Source organism: Melitaea cinxia, chromosome 9 (assembly GCF_905220565.1).
Source record: "Melitaea cinxia chromosome 9, ilMelCinx1.1, whole genome shotgun sequence".
In the NCBI taxonomy this organism is placed as follows: Eukaryota; Metazoa; Arthropoda; class Insecta; order Lepidoptera; family Nymphalidae; genus Melitaea; species Melitaea cinxia.
In genome coordinates this window covers 10,007,353-10,029,126 of record NC_059402.1, presented here as the reverse complement: position 1 = coordinate 10,029,126, position 21,774 = coordinate 10,007,353, and the positions used below count along the sequence as shown (strand labels likewise).

The 21,774-nt window shown below is 33.1% G+C and overlaps 1 protein-coding gene across 1 annotated transcript in view; it reads left to right on the top strand.

Moving 5' to 3' along the window:
- Positions 1-21,774, top strand: part of LOC123656647 (protein singed wings 2) — a 53,074-nt gene that overhangs the window by 22,730 nt on the left and 8,570 nt on the right. The window contains 3 exon segments of the mRNA XM_045592313.1: positions 1,403-1,576; positions 17,463-17,621; positions 18,425-18,625. Coding sequence (XP_045448269.1) covers positions 1,403-1,576; positions 17,463-17,621; positions 18,425-18,625 — 534 coding nt within the window.

Sequence of the window (21,774 nt, the reverse complement as noted above, 5' to 3'; positions counted from 1 at the left end):
TTTTGGTCGATATCAATAAATGGTACAAAATCAAAATCAAAAACAGCTTTATTCAAATAGGCTCCAAGAGCACTTTCAAATCGTCATTTTACAAATTAAAACTTTAAAAATAAATTATTATATTTGTAGAAGTAAAGCTACCACCTATTCGGAATGTAGATTCTGCAGAGAAGAATCGGCAAGAAACTCCGCAGATACTCTTTTAAAAATAATATACAAACTGTGTTTTAGTACAAAATTAGTAATATCTTGCATGAAATACAACGTCACTAAGTCCACACATCTTTATCAACTATGTCATCCTGCACCGAGTAATAAGCTTTATCTATTTATTTTTTTAATAATAACGTAAAATTTATGTTGAGACAATTCCAAAATTATTGGTGGGATTTTATTATACATGCGAATACCATAACCCAGAAAGGAAACGTTTACTTTGCGCAGTCGGAAACTTCGAGTTACAATTTTGTTATTCCTTCTCGTGTTTACAATGCGATTATTACTATTTATTTCAAAACAATGAATATTTTGATGAATATACATAATATTGTTATAAATGCGACGCAATTGTTAATATGTCTACCTTTTGGAAAACATCCCGTAGGGAGACTCGAGCTCCAAGATCGTAAATGCCGCGAATAGCCCTTTTTTGCAAGATAAATATAGTCTCAATATCTGCAACATTACCCCATCGTAACAGGCCGTAAGCCATAACACTATGGAAATAGCTAAAATATATTAAGCGTGCAGTTGCCACGTCTCGGTCAGTTGTTGTACTGTTGTTTACATAGTCCATGGTACGAAATCCTTCGTGCGTGATTCCGCTTTCGCGCTTGGCCGATTTTTTAATGTTGAAGAGAGCACAAGCTCTATCATATTCATTTTTACATCATATAAGTTCACAAATATAAGATGACGTAACCTATTTACTTATTTTCTGTACTCATTTTTATGAAATAAAAGTAAGATATTTTCTCTTGAACTAATAAAGAATAGTTATGAAATAGTAATATCAGAAATAATTTATTTGTAATGACGAATAAAATAAATTTTGTTATCTTGCACTAATATTTATTATATTTTATATTTATTATCAATCTGGTAATGGCCGTTAGTGCAGTTATCAGCGAAACTGCCTAGCGAAGTCTTTATGTAATATGTATGCGTCTTACTGTGTGTATACGTTAAAAATATTTACTTTTTTTATGATTAATTAAGTTTGTAACGTCCCACTGCTGGGTATAGGCCTTTTTTCCATGTAGGTGAATGGTCGGAGCCTAACCCACTACGCTGTACCACTCCAGGTTGTAAGAATTATATGTATAATATTATTATTTATAATGATAATTTTTTACTATTATATAATTTTCTTGTTACATTGGTATGAATACTCACTAAGCAGATGGTGCGAGAGACTTGTCCAGATCCCTGCGCGTGTGCAATGACTCACGTTGTCTCTGATCGCGAAGGAACTGTCATCCCGTTAATCACAGTGGACTGCTCTAAAAGAAACCTGGAACATCCTCCAACTTCCCTTCCTCCCAGTACAACAACGCTACGTCTTGAAGGAAACAAGGTAATGTTTATAATTTTATAGCGTTTTTTTTATTTGATAAGAAAACATTGTAAGCAATCTAGTAGTATGAATCCTAGTTTGTAAGAGGTCTTATATTTATACAAATCTAAAGCTTTCGATTTCCGTTCAAACGCTATCTAGTTAGTTTGCAATGTAATACTATCGATATTTATGTACCAACCTTTTTAGTTACTATATTACACGCTAGGTGGCTCTGTTGTTTAACGAAACAGTTGCACATCTTCGTGACGCTAATATTATTATTATTGCGTTTCATCCGTAAACATTTTACCCTCATGCGCCTAAAGAAGTTTCACTTTAAAAACTCAAATTAAAAAATTAAAAATTATGTCAATTTTGTTTTCAATAGTTACTTAGCGGATAACTCATTTTGTTTTGTGACGTCGAAAAATAAACATTTTTAAAGATTTAGCTAAAATTCTAAAAGTTTATACTCAATTATTTTAGACCCCGTTATTCGGAGATACAGTTTTTTACTAGTTCTGTTTAACAGGTAATAAGAACAACGCGTTTATTTTTAGTTACATATATCTATTTAAACGACTTCAATAAAGGAGGTTTCAATTTGACTGTAATTTTTTATCTATGTTACCTCAGAACTTTTTGCTGGGTGGACCCATTACGTTGGTTTTTCTTTTAATGGACAGGTGGTGCTTGTCACGTGGTCTTAATTAAATTTAATTGTAATCTGACGAGCAATTTTTGAATTATCTCTGATAATGCGTATTTACTGACCGTCACCGTGACTTTTTGTGCTACAAGATTTAAATGTGACTCAGATGTAGTTAAAAGGTACTAAAAATCCGCTAAGATCGTATTTTGTGACACGATCGGATTAAGGTGGTCCAAGAACTCGAACAAGTTTGTCTGAATGTTTTTCATTTTAGGTGCTACAAATACTACAAATTTATCGTAGTAGACGTCCAATAAGAATTTATTAAAAATATATACCGCTAAGGGCGTCAAATAGGGGTTCTAAGTTTGTATTTACCATACAATCGTCCACCCGTCATTTTGTTTAATTAGAAGCAGCAAGAAACATAATTACGCACTATTGATTAAAATTAATAAATTTATTTGATGTATTTAAGGATTAGTGGACAATCTACCCTTAAAGGGATGCAATATGGATTGAAGTTTATAAGAAATTCGTATTTTTTAGCCTAAATTATCAAAATTTTTGCTCCGGACTACTAATTAAAAATGAGTCAACACGTGTTTCGTGTGGAAATTCGTGAAATAGAGGACGTTATTCGTATGCTTGCATACGAAAAACGTCATTCTAGACTTAAAAAGTTAAAACTTTTCCCATAGGTTTTTGATCATAAAAACTATATAAATTATAGATTGCATGATTGATATGCATTAATTTGGAATATGTACTTGACGCGGGTAGATGCGAAGCAGTGAACAGCTTATATACGTCGTTGCTAAAAATTTACTGTTAAATTCGGTTTTAATTAAAATTAGAAAGCTTTTCATGAATTTTTTAATTATTTAATTACCATCACTCACCAGCAAGCAATCTTCTTCGTCCGTATTTACGATGGAGTCTCTGAGAGCAGATCTAACGACGATGACAGAAGTGTTTAAAACAAGAATGAATGACTTTCAACAGGACTTGGATAGAAATCTCTCTCCACTAACGACTACTTCACTGGCAGCAGAGTTCACAGCATTTAAAAAATTTGTGTTATTTGCTTTAACTCCACTTAAGGATCAAATCGAGTTGCTGGGCAGGGAGATGGATCGACAAGAAACGAAAACGCGGCGTAAGATCCTTCTTTTCCACGGAGTATCCGAAGAAAAATCGGAGAACACTTCTGCTCGAATTACTAATCTCGTCGCAGAGAATCTTAACTTACCTAACTTCTCGAGTGCAAGTATAAAATTATCTTACCGGTTTGGCCGCTCCTTAGGTAAGAAAACACGGCCGCTAGTAGTCAAGTTCACTGACCTGGCAGTCCGAAATCAGGTGTGGTTCGCGAAGGCAAAATTAAAGGGAACTGTTGTCACGCAGTCTGAGTTTCTGACAAGGCCCCGACATGATGCTTTTCTTGCGGCTCGGGAGCGGTTTAGTATTAATAAGTGCTGGACGCGTGACGGCTGCAGCTATGTCGTGGCTCCGAATGGAACACGTTATAAGGCTGAGAACTTAACTGACCTTGATGAAATCCCAGATGGCACGCCCGTAGAAGTAGTCAAGTCACCAGCGGTAAAGCTTTAGATTAGGAAAAACCGAATCCTTAAGTACAATAAAGAGTTTTTATTATTATTATTATTATTATTAAATTTCAGCATTTTTGAATCACTTACATTAAAATGTTTAATATTTTATATGACAGTGCGTCTTATTTTTGCAAACATCTTTATTTCTGGATTGTTTTTGTACTAATAAACATTATTTTAAAATGTATTCTTAGACCCGATTACGTATTAAATATAAATTAATAAATATATAATAATTAGTCGTCTTAATGTAATTTTACCCCTCGAAATATCTTAAATGTTTTCTGTCATATCTGAAGTAGAAATTTTAGGTCTGAAATTTTTATTTTTAGGATTTTATTGCATATAATATTAATAATAAATAATGTACTTATTTCATTTGCGGAAATTCTGTATATCAAAGTAGGGGATTAGTTCATATTACTGAAGTTACCTAAAAATGTTTTGAGGAACTTAAGGGAAGACTGTTTTTCGCATGACTGTTCCATGAAGTGATTGACATGAAGCGTGATTGACATCGAGCTTTACGAGTAGTCTGGTAGTTCTAACGCACGAAAGATGCCAAAAATATGGTACAAATATGTCATAAATTGTTGTAATATAATAATTATACACTACTTTAGCTCCTCTATGCAAATATTATCAATTTCCACGCGAGCGATGCCGCAGACAACTGCTAGTAAAGCTATAGCTATAAAATATATTTACACAAACTACGAATTTGAAGAATGTTCATTGTTATTGATGCAAGATCTAATTTAGTAGTTACGATTTTTGCAGCCGCAGATGCCAAAAAGGCAATTTACTGCAATACTTTTATTAACTAAAATTAAAATGAAAATTATATAACTAAAAAAAGCAATTCCCTACTGAAGTGAAGTATAAGAATTGTTTCCACCGGTCGGGGCCAGCGCTGTGGTGGTCGCATTCTATTGTCTCCTATCTTTCACCCGATATGATGTTGAAATCTTGCACTGTGTGCGGTACAGAAAAATACGGCTGTGGTCACACTTGGGTTCCTAATATTAAAATATATTGAGTTATTTTATCTTCGTATAAAGTTGAAGGCACACCGATACCGCGGGGTTAGGCTTGTGTAACATAAGTATAGAACAAAATATTTATTAAGTTCGCATCTCCATCTCTCAAAATATTGTTGACGTTATAGGTTATTTTATTTCTTAGTAAAATAAATTAATATATTTTTTAAATCAAGTTTTATTTCACTGCACTGAAAAGAGGAAAACAAACAAGTAGTCAAACAACAACACAACATAACGTTTCATCAAAATACTTATCGCAAGATTTTCCAGATTTGATTTACCCAGATTCATTTTAAAATTTATTCTCTCTCACTCTCTCTATTTATCAATTGTTTTAAATATTATTTATGTTAATTAAACCATTATTGTTACATGGTCGCTTGCATGCAAGTTTATTATAATTCAGTTCTTTGATAAATAAACATTCATAGTCCATTTCATTCGATACGCATATCGGGAGGGTTTTACAAAAATACGGAATCCGCCATTTTGTGATGGCGGGTTTGATAGTATATAGTAATCTAAAAATTAAGCCCTTTTATTTTATGACATGTAAGTAGAGTTATATTAAATATTCCGTCATTGAAATTCGTCAGTTGTAACAAATATTGATTATTTGTAAAAATGCATTGTCATCAGAACTTAAGGTACATTCCAAATTCTCATTCGGATACTGAGAAGTGGATCAAATTCAGCTTGCAAGATTAAACACCAATATACCACACCTAAACATAAGTATTTTACAAACATAGTAATTTGAGTAAGAGCTCTTAAAGTTATAAGAACCCTTGTAATAACAAACATAGGTTTTTTTTACACAGCCACTTCGTCGCTCTACTAACTAAATTAATAACTTCTCTTCAAATAAGTTTTGAAAATATTTCTAGCTTCTTACATATCTAATGAACATCAGTAATTGAATGAAATCCTATTTTTGCTAAATAAATCTTATTGCAAATACATACACAAATAAATAAATAATAATAAATAAATATCTACACAATACACACACGGTCGTCTGTTCCTAAAGTAAGCAACTTAATGCTTGTGTTATAGGTAACAGCCGACTGGTATACAGCTACATATTTTTTTTCGATAAACATACTTATAAATAATACACATACGAATATATAAATAAATATTTATATTACACCCAGACTCGGGGTGGGAATCGAACCTACAACCCTCGTCGCAGAAAGCAGGGTCACTACAAACAGCGCCAACGGGCTAGTCAAATCAAACTTATATTTCAAAAGGTGGAAAAAAATTTAAATTATTACAAAATTATTTATTTTAGTTAACGCACATTTAAAAAGAAGAATTGCAATTAAAATATTTATTGAAATCGTAATATTTCTTTAATGAATTTTTGTTGATATTTGATTTAATTTTATTCAGCTTAATTGTAATTATTATTATTTCTATGGTAGTACGACGTGACAATTCGATTACGTGTCACACTACAATGATACACTACACGATTTCATTTGTAACGTAATGAATTTTATACTTACGTACCTAATCAGCAAAATAAAATGACGTTTAAGTGCCAAATGTAATTAGTAGAATACGATCACAATCGCTTTTATACTCGCATATAATTACGTAAACGTAAAATGCTTTTTTTAACCGACTTCAAAAAAGGAGGAGGTTACTCATTTCGACCGTATATATATATATATGTTCGGGAATAACTCCGTCGTTTATGAACCGATTTTGATAATTCTTTTTTTGTTGAAAAGGAGAAATCCCTAGTTTGGTACCATGATAAGGAAACCAGGATCTGATGATGAGATTAATGATAATGTAATGCGATAAAATGATAATGCGTATTTACTTGACTATTTTTTCGTCTACCTACGTTGTATTACTTGTTAATATAGGTAACTGAAGTCGGTTTTTCTTCGTTTGCCTGCAAACACAATTATCTATATTCGAGAGTTCCTTTTTTTTATAATATTTAATTTTTGAAGTGAAACTTGTTTAGGCGCATGAGGGTAAATGTTTTACGAATGAAGGAAAGCAATAATAATATTAGCGTCACGAAGATGTGCAACGTTTTGTCGAACAACAAAGCCACCTAGCGTGTACTATAGAAACTACAAAGTTCGCTAATAGAATATCGATAGTACCTATTACATTGCAAACTAACTAGATAGCGTTTGAATGGAACTCTAGAGACTCTTTAGATTTGTATAAATATAAACGAGACTAAAAAATTAGTTTGCCAAAGAAGTTTCACTTCTGACATGTGTACTTTGTACCCACTCACTTTTTTTTAAATACAGCCAATTTGTTTGAAGGTTAGTTTGCTTTATTTATAACTTCTTTTAACTGGTTTGACTGAAACTTATTTCTATACGTCTTTAGAAATATTTCAATTATTGTTTAAAATAGCTTTATTAAATTTAATTGTGACTTGATTTTCATAAATTACCTGCTTTCTATAAATATTATAAAATAATAAAAGAAAATATATAAATACATATAGGTACTTACAGAAAATGTTTGAAACAGACTTCATCCAAAAATAAATTCAGCCTTTATTCGGTTTTACTCTTAGTAATATTTGTACGAATGAAAAGCAGTATTCGTGGACGACGAAATGAATGCCTGCTTCATATGTTTACATTGTTTTATTCGCTTATCTCAAACGTAAATTCTAGTAATCGTGGCACTCAAATAGCACGTGTGAAACAAACACGTAACAAGATCAAATTACTTTCATTGCGAAATCGTCTTGATGACATGCACAATCTTATATTTCATTGCTTTCGGTGACATCAATTATGCAGTTTGAATTTCAACTATTTAAAGAAATATAATTTATAATTCCTAGAATATGAAGTTTCTTATTTCTTAAAAATACACATGTAAAAGAACTCTTTGGGCATATTTATTTTGTAATAATTTTCCATTATCGTACAAGAAACACTGTAAAAGTCTTCTTATATTTAATTCAAATGTACTGACCTAAACTTATTGACGTAAACCAAAGATAGTATGTACCTACAATATTTTTATGAACGCTTATTGTGTTGTAAATACATTATATTAAAAAAAAAACAAAAAAAAAACACGCTTTTATAGCTAATCGAACTAAAAAGTAGAAAATAATTTTTAATTACAAAGAGTTTATATTACAGTAGTAGAAGATCGAAAAATCAATCATCATTAATTACTTCAAAATAAAATTATAATAAAACTAGCTGTGCCCGCGGCTTCGCCCGCTTTGAAATTAGTGTGTCATAAAGTTTTCCCGGCAAACTTCAATTGAAACTCGCATCGAAATCGGCTTAGCCGTTCCGTAAACCTTCCTGTTGCAAATGGTGGAGCCCTCTCTCCAATGGTGAAACCGCATGAAAATCTGTTCAGTAGATTTCATGCGGTAGAATCGATCACATACACTTTTGGGGACTTTATTTTATAATACACTGACTGTAGCCCACGACTACGTCCGCGTGGTTAGGAAGATTATTTATTTCAGTCACTTGAAATGCTTATCAAACTGAGTAACTTTTTAAAAGGCAGAATTTAGTATAATTTAATAGTTATTTTTATAAAACCTCTCTATACAACACATTTTTAGTTTTATTTTCAGGCTGTATATGTTTCATACAAACTATTAACCCAAATTAAACCCCCATAGTGGTGGAATATCGTAAAATCCGTTCTTAGCGGACATCTGCTAACTATAATTTACCTCTCTGCCAAATTTTATCTTTGTCCAACCTGGATGGATACAGCGGTTTTTGAGTTCTCGTGATGAGTGAGTTAGTGACCTTTCTCTTTTTAACCGACTTCCAAAAAAGGAGGAGGTTCTCAATTCGACTGTAGTTTTTTTTTTTTTTTTTTTTTTTTTTTTATGTATGTTACATCAGAACTTTTGACCGGGTGGACCGATTTCGACAAATTTTGTTTTAATCGAAAGGTGGTGTGTGCCAATTGATCCCATTTAAATTTATTTGAGATCTAACAACTACTTTTCGAGTTATATCTAATAATGCGTTTTTACTTGACGCTTTTTTCGTCGACCTACGTTGTATTATACCGCATAACTTTCTACTGGATGTACCGATTTTGATAATTTTTAATTTAATCGAAAGCTGATGTTTATCATGTGGTCACATATAAATTTTATCGAGATCTGATAACTACTTTTTGAGTAATCTTTGATAACGCGTAGTTTCTTGAGTATTTTTTCGTCGATCTACGTTGTATTACTCGTCGATGCAATTGAAGTCGGTTTTTTTTTCGTTTGCGAGCAAACACAATTATATATATATAGATTATGATGCATTATTTGGACACCTCCTCACCATCTATACAGCATATATTTTAAAATTGAAGTCTCTTACTTAAAAAATATAAGACTTTCATACAAACTTCCGACCCCCGTTTTATCCCCTTAGGGGTCGAGTTTCGTAAAAATCAGTTCTTAGCGGATGTCTACGCCCTATAAGGAACCTACCTACTAAATTTCAAGTTTGTAGGTGTTATAGTTCCGGAGATTTCGTGATGAGTGAGTCAATCAACCATCCCCCGTTTTAACCCCAAAAGGGAGTTGCTTTCTAAAGATACATTATTTGGACACCTTCTCACTATCTATAAAGCATAAATTTTAAATTTCAAGTCTCTTACTTCAAAAACATAGGACTTTCATACAAACTTCCAACCCCCGTTTTACCCCCTTAAGGGTCGAGTTTCGTAAAACCCGTTCTTAGCGGATGTTTACGCTCTATAAGAAGCTTATCTGCCAAATTTCAAGTTTATAAGTATTACAGTTTCGGAGATTTCGTGATGAGTGAGTAAACCTACCATCCCCCGTTTTAACCCCAAAAGGGAGTTGATTTCTAAAGATACATTATTCGGACACCTTCTCATCATCTATAGAGCATACATTTTAAATTTCAAGTCTCTTACTTCAAAAACATAGGACTTTCATACAAACTTGCAACCCCCGTTTTACCCCTTTAGGGGTCGAGTTTCGTAAAATCCGTTCTTAGCGGATGTCTACGTCCTATAAAGAGCCTACCTGCCAAATTTCAAGTTTGTAGGTGTTATAGTTTCGGAGATTTCGTGATGAGTGAGTGACCTTTTGCTTTTATATATATTATAGATTATAGATTTAAGTTCTTAAGGGTCAACAAGTCGACGGCGCGAACTCGTTGGTAGGCGAGGCCTAAATGAATGCTATTTCACCTGACATAGTGTGCGAACGGGAAAGACTCCGAGAAGAGCAGTGAGAAAATATCGCGCGCGTGCATGTGACAAGCTAGCAAATGCGTTTACGATCTCATTGACGACCTCCGTAGCGCAGTGGCTAAACCGCCACCACTATGAGTCTCGTGAGTTCCGAGTCTGGGAATCCCATCTGGGATCCATCTGGGAGTTAATATGTAGATTTTTTATTATTATTAGTATATAACTGAAAAAAAAAATTGCGTGTACATACAATTTGGCATTTCATTTTTATTTATATAAAGATATCATAATATAAATAAATGAAATGAAATAAATTAGTACGTATTATCATAGAGAAATAAATAATCAATACCTAATAATAACATTACTGAAATAATCTCAATTCAATCTCAAAAAACATCAAACAACCAGTCACATTATTAGCATTAAATCGCTACATGGTAACCCATAACAAGACTGCTTACTTTAGATGTTTTTTTTTTATTTTATTTTTTGAACACCAATGACAATAAAATAAAAAACATAAAATAAATAATTTGGGGCGCAACGGTAGGTAGATGCGCGCGTCGGCATCGGCGCGGCTCATTTTTTAGATTACTTACTTACCTATTTCTTTTCAAGATATTTTTGAGATATGAGCTATCACTTTCACAGTAGGTATACAACAATGTCGCTTCGCGCTCTCTGTTTGTCCCTATGTATACTTAGATCTTTAAAACTACGCAACGGATTTTGATGCGATTTTTTTACTACATAGGGTGATTCAAGAGGATGGTTTATATGTATAATACATGCATAATATAGTAGAGAAACACTGATAATTTTAGAGGTTTCTAATGTGATGTCGTTAATAAACACATTTTTTTGCGCTTACATTGCAAACGCTCGCGCTGGCTGAAGAACCCTACGAGATGGATCAAAATATTGTACCACAGTATTGTAGATCTTAAAAAGATCTACAAAAAAGTCCTCGATGGTATATGTCTATCTCTTAGGGATAACCCACAATAAACCATTTTTTATCCTTTACTTTTTACGAGAAATAATGTCTTATTTACGAAGCAATTTTAAGCAATACAGCATTAATTCTTGTCCCATTAAGTATCTTCAATACACTGTGCATTTAATATAGATCAATATAGCTCTTTACAGCATGTAATTTAAATGAATATTTTCGAAGATATTACAAATTTAAATTGCAAGGACATAACGGTTGCGGCGGTACTACGGCCGGACAGCCGGCGGCGCGTGCCTAAATAAGTAATAATAAAAACAATAGCAAAGACATTCTGTAGTACATTTAGTATCAGCATTGCACCCGTGCGAAGCCGGGGCGGGTCGCTAGTAATGTATAAAATATTACTTACCTATTAATTGGTGATAGTTGAAGTTGATTTATATGATTTGAGGAGTAGGAAAAAACAAAGGAAATAATTTTTGTACAACGTAATCTGTATTAGTATTATTTATCTTTATTGGTCTTATCCCTGTCCTGTGAATTATCTGTTTTACTTAGTTTGCAATAAAGATTAATTGTATTGTAGGTATTGTATTTATCAGATCTGATAGGTAGATTTCGAGATTTCAGTTCCAGCCGAACTACTGATATTATGCTATACTTGTACCAAGTATAGTATAATATTATGAAGATATTCCTGTGCTTCATTTAGTCTCAAAGTGTCAAAATTTTCGGAAGTAGTGAGACTACTAACTATACTAAAATAAAGAATAACCTCCCCAAACAATAAAAGAAAACTTTAGATTATGCTCACAAATCCCCATAAATCGACGGTCCATAATCTAAAGTTTTTAGCCTAATTTTTTTTTTTTTGTTGCGCCGTGCGGGATCGAACCTGTGGCTTCACGAGTCCCTCAGCTGGCGACTTAGCCACCGCGCTACGGAGGTTGTCAGATGTATGTAGCTAGTAAATAAATTAAAGCTACATAGGTACGCTGCGGTAGGTACGCATTGTCTACAGGATCCTACAAGGATTACAAATTAGGTACAACTAAAGGGAAAGGGAATTTACCGCAATTGTAAACTATTTTCTATAAATCACGATAAAAACAAAATTTCGATTAAATTGTTTTATTTTTCGTAGTATTAGGGAAAGCGATGATTTATATAAAACCCTAAATCTCTTTTTCCCAAGTGCCCCAAATATATCATTTAGATAAATAGTATAACCAATAAATATAGTTTTTAGAATAATTAACTTCAGATTACTTTCTAGTTTATTTCCTTGTAGAAAAAAAAACACAAAATATTTTTCACACTACTTATAAATTTCGCGCTAACACGAACAATCAACCGCTGCAATGAATAAGAGCATTCATGTTTACGTAAATACGTCTGTCTAACTTTGATGTACCTACTGCCGCGACACGCGACAACGACGCGACTGTTGCCTATTTCTTGTCAAAAAAATATTGTGAACGGTTTAGCAAGGACCACCAATTGTCAGCGTATACCTATATCAGATTCGCATTCGAGGCTGTGTTCACAGAATTCATAAAAATTTGCGAGTCTTTTAAACCTATTTAGTTATTGTGTAAAATGTTGCTGGCAGGTTACTAAGAACTTAGTAAGCGACTAGAAAAGGTATTTTACTTATTGACAACATTGATATGTAAATAATTGTGTTTGCTCGCAAACGAAAAAAAAAACCGACTTCAATTACATCGACGAGTAATACAACGTAGATCGACGAAAAAATAGTCAAGTAACTACGCGTTATCAAAGATTACTCAAAAAGTAGTTATCAGATCTCGATAAAATTTATATGTGACCACATGATAAATATCAGCTTTCGATTAAATTAAAAATTATCAAAATCGGTACACCCAGTAAAAAGTTATGCGGATTTTTGAGAGTTTCCCTCGGTTTCTCTGGGATCCCATCATCAGATCCTGGTTTTCTTACCATGGTACCAAACTAAGGATATCCCCTTTCCAACAAAAAAAGAATTATCAAAATCGGTACATTCAGTAGAAAGTTATGCGGTATAATACAACGTAGGTCGACGAAAAAAGCATCAAGTAAAAACGCATTATTAGATATAACTCGAAAAGTAGTTGTTAGATCTCAAATAAATTTAAATGGGACCAATTGACACACACCACCTTTCGATTAAAAAAAATTGTCGAAATCGGTCCACCCGGTCAAAAGTTCTGATGTAAAATACATAAAAAAAATACAGTCGAATTGAGAACCTCCTCCTTTTTTGGAAGTCGGTTAAAAACTATAGATCAATGATTGACAAGCATTAATTCCGCCGATAATCTGTCACGCAGTTTGGTGGATTATAAAATTGTACAGTATTTGGTCAAATAAAGAATTTATTATAATAATAATAATAATTATTATTATTATTGATTGTTTTATAGAGAAACAATATACAAGTCACTTCCCTTCACTGTACTAATAATAGCGATTAGCGAGACAAAGTCAAAATTCAAACGCAACGTATGTTTCACTCAAAATGGGAATTCAAAGTAATAATAAGACAGGCAGCAGAACAAGACATTGTTTAATAATAATGTAAAGCCGCGCGCGCGGATGGCGCGGCGCTTGCCTTCCCTCCCACTCCCCGCGCGTAGGTTGAAAGGCACATAGATTCATAACTAAAACGACCGCGTAAAAAAATGTGAATAGACTTTTAGCATAACAGTTATTATAGAAAAACTACTAAATGTATCTTTTCGAAATAAATTTATTTCCGCTTTTGAATAACTAAACTATATCGGTATGGGCTTTATTTTAGAGTTTTCTTTCTCCGTATACTATTTATTTTCGCCCAAAGTTGGGCTAAAATCAGTGTTGAAATACGAAAGTTTAGAAGCTTGTATTTTTTAAATATACACTTTTTTTACGGTTTTGAGTACATACATACATAGATAATGATGAGATCAATTGATATTATCCTTAATTTTGAATGGTCAACGTCGAACATTGTAGTAGTTACTGTTATACGTTTGTATGGAAAGACGAGCGACTTGTTTAACCTTAAGAGAATAATTCAATTCAGAGTAAAAAACGTGGTAAGTATTTATGATCAAATTTCGACCACTGGGTGACCATTAGTTCATCAATACAGCCTAATACAGTCCACTGCTGGACATAGGCCTCCACAAGTTTGGGCCAAAAATGGCGTAAACTCGTGTCTTTTGTCCATAGTCACCACGCTGGGCAGGCGGGTTGGTGACAACTGGTTAAATGAGTTGAATAGTGTAATGACATTATTATCAAGCAATGTTACTCTATCAATTTATTATTAATTAAATTAATGTTGTTAACGGCGATAAGGGTTGTTTATTGCTTATTAGGTTTAAGCACAGTAAAACGACGCGTGGACTCTTTGACTGTTTATTTGTAACTGAAGTTTGAAAATTTGGAGATGCAGTGGACTGCATACTTATATATAACTAGTGACCCGCTTTTGTCCTCTCAAACCACGGTGTGATGAGGAAGATAGATAGCTGTAGGCTTATCAATTTCTAAATGGTCAACCTCTACCACGTGCTTTTAATTAATATATTCATTCATTACCTTGTAGTATTCTTCTCTTTAGGAGTTTTAGATAATTTTGTAACAGAGCTTATTTTTCTTTTCATTCTCTTGTCTTTCTTTCGTAGGCATATCGGCGAATATTTTATATTGATAAATATAATGCTGGCACAGAGTTCACATTTAATTTCACACTCTTTTCCCTCCTTGGCAACATTCGCGTGAAAAGTTTTAGGCTTAGCTGCTAGTTTCGGTTGTGAAGTTTTTGATTTACTAGTTTCGACCATCTTTAAAGATCTAAACCTAGAGTCCAGAAAATTTCTCAAATCTCGCCAAGTAGGTAGTTCGCTTTTGTTAGCACTCAACTGTTGTTCCCACAGTCTTAGTGATTCTGGATCTAACTTGGACACGGTTAAATACTTAATGATTAAGTCTCACTTATCGGTTTCAACGTCTAAGTTCTTTAACGCCTTTAAGCGTGTCGAAGTTGTGTCCAACAGATGTCTTATACAATTCGCTGACTCCGTATATATATAGTTCTGCGTAAAAAGAACTATTAAAATAGCGCTACAGTTATAACGCTTGTTGTTATAACGTTGTATTAACTCGTTCCAAGCATCGGCGTAGTTTGCAGCCGTCGTAGTATACGAGTAATTGCGTAAGATCACTTCTGGTTCTCCTGTTAAATTGTTTTTTAAATAATGTAATTTTTGTTCTGGAGATAGTTTTGTATTTTTATTAATGAGAGAGTTTTAAATAAGTCACAAAATATTTGCTTCATATTTTTCGCTGAATGTTAGTATTTAAATTTTTGGCATTACTGATCGAGGAAGAGGAGGGTGACCGTTGAACTTCAGAAGTACCTACTAGGTATTGGAAGTTGTCGTGCAGCATCCAGGAACGGTTGAAGAGCCTTTTTCAAACCATAAATTGCACGTACAGTTCTTGAAACACTTCGTATGACTTTTTTATAAAGTACGGATTTTTTCTGTGTTCGTCACTGGTAATGGATAAAATAATATTTTTGTGTCCGTTTTTAAAGCTCTTCAAGCATTTCTAGCCTCGTTTCCAAATAAGGTCTCTTTAATCTATCCTTCGGTGTCTTTTTATAGTTCTTCACTGCATTCTTTAAGTTGTTTAGTTCATTTTGATAAACCAGAAGATCTTCCATCATAATATTCGTATTATAACTTCACACGGTAAAACTACAAAGTTTTTTATTTATAATATTTGGAATGTTCACAAGGGTCGGTTGAGTTACAACTCTGTTAAGTAGCACTTATAGTTAGTTTTTTACCTCTAATGCGGTCATGCACTGAATATTATAAGCACTTCGTTAACGTTCTTGTTTTTGTAGCTGTTAATATGTTAAACTAAGTCTCAACTCCAGCCACTTATATAACAAACAACGAACGCCTTTTAATTTTTTATCGCTATTTTTTGTGCTCGGGACGCGCTAGCCTGCCGCAGGTATGCAACAAAAATCCGAATCGAAATAGTACCAAATGTTGATGGCGATAAGGGTTGTTTATTGCTTGTTAGGTTTAGGCACAGTAAAATCATGTGTGGAATCTTTGACTGTTTATTATTTCTAGTTTGATGCTATTTAACACATTTAAACATATATAGGATAATTATTCTTAAATCGCTTTCTTCTGTGTATTTTTCTTCGTTGTTTGTAGTCTAATATTGTAAGCATGAAGAATATTTATTATATTAAATACACTTTTATGACTTTTTTGATATCGTTTTATTATTTTTTGGTTATAAATTTTTTTGATTATAAATTTTTGCTTTCCTTTTCTATATAAACTATAGGTGTGCGTAATTTCATACTCCTCCGTCCGCACAATTTTCATAAAAAGGGGTACAAAGTTTTTGCTTCACTTTTAATATATAGATATTCCAAAATTTTATATTTTTGGTAAAGGAGCGATAAAATAAAATAAATAACCACACTAAATCTTTTTAAATTAATAATTTAGGATATGCAAATACAAAACTGACGTATGCTAAGGTCGCTTTATCGCTTAGAGTAATTTAATCCGGACAACAGCACAATGAGAACGGACCGCAACAAAATGGTATTTGAAAGGATAGTGTAGCGTACAGTATGCATACGAAACTTATTCCCTTGTTAGTAAATTGAGTGTAATAAAACTACTATTACTTCAGGCCTATCAGTTTTACTGCAAAATAAATAACCTAATATTTACTTAGCATAATCTTTTTTACTATTCCTATTTTCTAGGTCTTTTGTTAGTCTAGAGTTTATTATTACTACATATTTCTTTTACTATATAAGTCTATACATATAAATAAAATTGAAGTGTCTATCTGTGAATTCAAAATAACTGTGGTCTTTTCAAGTGCAAATACTTATTACTCGATACTAAAACACACACAAACGATTTTTAAACCTTTCTGTCTGTCTGGTTGTCTGTCATTCTGTTTATTTGTGCTGATTTTCGCAAAGACTGTACCGATTTTTGTGAGACTATTTTTGGAAGATACAGGAGATTGTGGAGCCTATAATATAATATATAATATATATATATAATATATGCTACTTTTATCCCGGGATTCTCACGAAATCTGCATTTACAAGAGAAAAAAACTATATTATTTTTTATAAAAATTGATAGCGAAAAAACATGGTACATTTGTAGTTCCTTATCAAGAGATACCATTCTAATAAATTGGTTACTTATAATTATTACTTTTATACCGAAATTTCAACGGGATTGAAATTGAAGTAAATATAATCATGAATATGCAAGTATTACGTATAATAGATATAAAAATGTGATATTAACTACTGTAACTTGGAACAATTTTTTCAACATCGGAGAAAACTTAAACGGTATTTCATTGTTTTCAGCTAAATAGCATTAGGCAGCTGGTGCAGAATCCTCAGTATAAGAAAATTGTAGACTTATACCTAGATAATAACAGTATCGAAACTGTTAAAGAATTAGAAGGATCAGAGTGGTTTACAACATTTAGAGTTTTAAGTCTTCGTGGGAATATGTTGAAGCAGGTAAATAATTCGCTTTAAAAGAAACGGAACCTGAGAAGACTTGATTTTAAAGCTCGCTCCAGCGAGTGTTACTGTAACGTGATAACTAAAATAACGGAATTTTTTTCCCTATGACTAAGGTGGCAAACAAGCGTAGGGTCCCTCTAAAGGTAAGTGAATACCATAGCTTATGGACAAATGCAGCAGGAGCATTGCCAGCGTGTTGTCGATACTCCACAGAAGCTCTGGCTACTTTATCACCGGAACATATCACAACACTACCTCACTTCATCATCATCATCACTTCAGCCTATCGCATTCCACTGCTGGACATAGGCCTCCTCAAGTTAGTACCAGACGCAATGGCGCGAACTCATGTATAAAATTGTGGACTCATGGTAGAAACTTGTGGAGGTCTATGTCCAGCGCGTGTGTGTATGCACCACGCTGGGCAGGTCGGTTGGTGACCGCAGAGCGGGCTTTGTCGCACCGAAGACGCTGCTGCCCGTCTTCGACCTGTGTATTTCAAGGCCAGCAGTTGGATTGTTATCCCACCATCGGTCAGCTTTTTAAGTTCCAAGGTGGTAGTGGAACTGTGTCATTTCTTAGTCGCCTCTGACGACAGCCACGGGAAGGAAGAGGGGTTGCTATATCCTTTACTGCCGTAGCGACACAGCAGCCATTATACACTACCTGATATTAGTATTATTTGGCTGTAATCATCTATAAGGCACCAGTCGGGTTGCTCTAAATTTTGACCAAGATATTTGCTGTTGTCTTCTACCTTAGTAAATATTATCTTACATTTAACATGCTATTTACAGATACCAGTATATGCGTTCGATAAGGCCTTTCAAGGTAACAACAATATAATGCACGTGTTTTTGGGTCATAATCCTTGGAGGTGCGACTGTCATTTCATACCACGGTTTCAAGGGCTGCTTTTGAAGTACAAAAGGGTGATACGGGACTTGACAGACATAAGGTGTGCGAAGTCTGATGACAAATCTATATCACAAGTTCAGGTAAGAAGAAATTAGAAATTCTTTGACCCCTTTTGAATCATTTAAGAATATCAAACGAATTCTAAAACAATAAGTATTTCTTAAAATATGGATATCTCGCTCTCTCATGATAATAATCTGATGTAAGCGTTGATATGACAAGAAATACACAAATATAATGTATGTGACACTACGGTACTGTACCACAGCGCGGAAGTCTGGCGTAGAGCCCTATTATAACATGCTATTCGGAAAATTCCAAAGCTACGTTTTAACATCAAACGTTTACATCAAACGGTTATAGTCTTTAACGTTAGACAAAAAAAGAATAATTAATGAAGTTGATATTCTTTACAAATGGTAATGTATATAAAAAGTTTGAGGAATCGTGAAGTAAAAGTATGGAAAAGTTGTTAGACTAATAACTTGAAAAAGGAAAAAAATAATAATGTATTGACCGTAACTGACAGTTCTATTATTTATAATTCCGTTATTCCTAAAACTAAACAATCAAAATAAAGTTATGTGGTAAAATATTTTCTAGTTTTTATCATTTTCAACATGTTATTCTACACCTTTTGAAGTAATTGGGAACATACATAACAGAGGGAATTTTATATTTTTAAAATTTCGTGTAGGCTAATTCTCATTAAGACAACCTTTCAAATAATTAAAATAATTGGAATAGACAATTATAAATAAGTACTTTGTTTTGTATCTATTAAATATTAATAAAAATTCTTAAAAGAATTTAATTACGTTAAGGAATTTAGGCATATGGCAGTCAAACCCCTATGGTCAAAAGTGGATAATAGATTTTAGATTGAAAAAGTTTTTATATTCATTACTTAATTAATAGTTTTGTGGTTAAATTATGTAACAACATGTTCTAACAATAACAGTAATATAATACAAGCCGCCGTTGTATCTTTGGGTGGTCGCGTATCGTTACCCAATATGCTAATGAGAAGTATAAAATAATATTATTCCTTTTTAATGTTATTTTAATTACGGCGCTCGAGATCTAATTTGTTAGACTTAAGTAGTCTAATTAATTTACGTATTATCGTAATAGAAAAATCTCTTCGTAATTTGTTTTAATATAATTTTGCATTTATTCATAATAGAACTTTAATGATTTAATAAAATAATTATAATTCAGCATATTATAAATTCTTTTTAGAAACTAGTCTCTCGCTCTTTCTGTTTTGACTGCTTGTATTGACTACTTTGTTGACGTCTATTTGTGAACATTTCATTAAGGTAGGACAGAATAGGAATTTATGTCTCTTACGCCGAGTTGCGCGAAACAAAATTAAAATTTAAGCAGTGATTAAACTAATTTAATCACAAGAATTTCATACAATTCTTGCGATTAAATTAGTTTAATCACTACTTAAATTTTAATTTCTTTTCGTGCAACTCGGCGTTAAATTTGTAGTAGCCCAACTGGGGAAGCGCGTCAAGATTACAGAAGATCGTAGATCTAAATAGCTCTGCTCTCGAGCAATATTCCTGTGGTGAGAGAGGTGACCAGAGCTTCTAGAGACCATCGGGGACAGAGTTGGCAATGCGCTAGCAATGCTCTTGATATCGTTGACGTCCATAATAAGCTAGCTTTTAGAATAAATCAATTTATGTTTGTATATATTTGCGTCTTACTTTTTTTGTTCTTATCTTTAGTGTATAAACAAGTATTTCGTTCTACATTTATTCATTACAATATTTAAATTAGCTCTACCTCGTATTTCACGCTCGTTAATTTGAGAAAAAAAAATCTTAAATAATACATGTATAGACAAACTCAACAATACATAATATATGCGCACTAGGGTGGAGCGATTTTCTTTTTTATTTATTTTTGCTTCAGAATACCTGGTAAAAGTTGCTATGTTAGGTCATCACTTAACACAATAAAACTCAATTTGTTTACGCTATGTTTAGAGGTGCCCCCATCATCATAAAGTTTTGAATAATTTAGGCAAATCTCATGAAATCGCAAACATTCTATAAACGCTGAATGACGTTCTAAGTGATGCTTTATTAGTGTAAAATAAAAAAAGGTTGAACTTGAAACGTGCACGTTCATATTGGTAGGTAAATGGGGTGCGAGGGAGGGGTATTTTACATTTCGCTCTCTAAACTCGCGCGCGTACAAGAGTTCACTTTTTTGTCGTGCACCTAGGTACTTGACGCATCGAATTTTACGCCTGGGAACGAAATATTTAAAGTAAGTAATATTTCTCATCTTTATTACTCACAGTTTCGTTCATAACTTTTGTACTATTGTATGTATTCTTTGTCTTGATTACAGAAATATGTCTCAAATTAAAACACGACAAATGACGAGCTGTCCTGTGTTTGGTTTGCCAGAAAAGTTACCTGTTTCTCAGTTACCAACTTATAACGACGTTATGAAAAATTATCTTTTTATCAAACATGAATTAAAGCCTGATAAAACCACAAAAGAGCCAACAGTTCATGAAATATCCGGAAGATTGGCCCAAGAAGTTTTAGAAATGTGGCAAAAATCGTCACTGCCTACTGTAAGTTTAAAAAAGAATTCTACAATTGATTCGCTCTTATCACGACAAATACAGACGCTTAATGAAACCATATCAAGGCCGTCAAATGAACATTAAATACCAAGAAAAGATTAATAAATTTATATCAGAATCTCATAGCTTGTTTGATATTTGCAGCTGCAAGTGCAAAGTTATCTCGAATTGTAGCTGTGTTAAAGGTAGTCGTGTTCCCAAGGAGGAAGTAAATTTCTTACTGGATCAAAGAACGACCAGAAAAATGATGATAGGCGGTGTGGATATGGTTGTAACTATAAAAAATAAGAAAAAACAAGAGAGAAATGAAAAAAGTTTATCGCGTTACAGAGATGTAAACTATGTTGATAAACCTTGTTGTTCTCGTTCTTTAACTGATGACTCGCCAATCGAAAGCAGCAGCTCATGCGATAGTTTAATTATGCCATCTTCTAGTCCGCAATGTGAAAACCCAAAACAGTTGAAATACAAAGCTTCGCCACCTCAAAAAAAAAGAAGATTGAATTTACCATCATTAGCCCTTGCGTGTGATCGTACTGGAGTTTCGGATAGAGCCGCTGCCATTATAGCTTCTTCTGTCTTAAAGGATGTTGGTATTATTTCATCAAACGA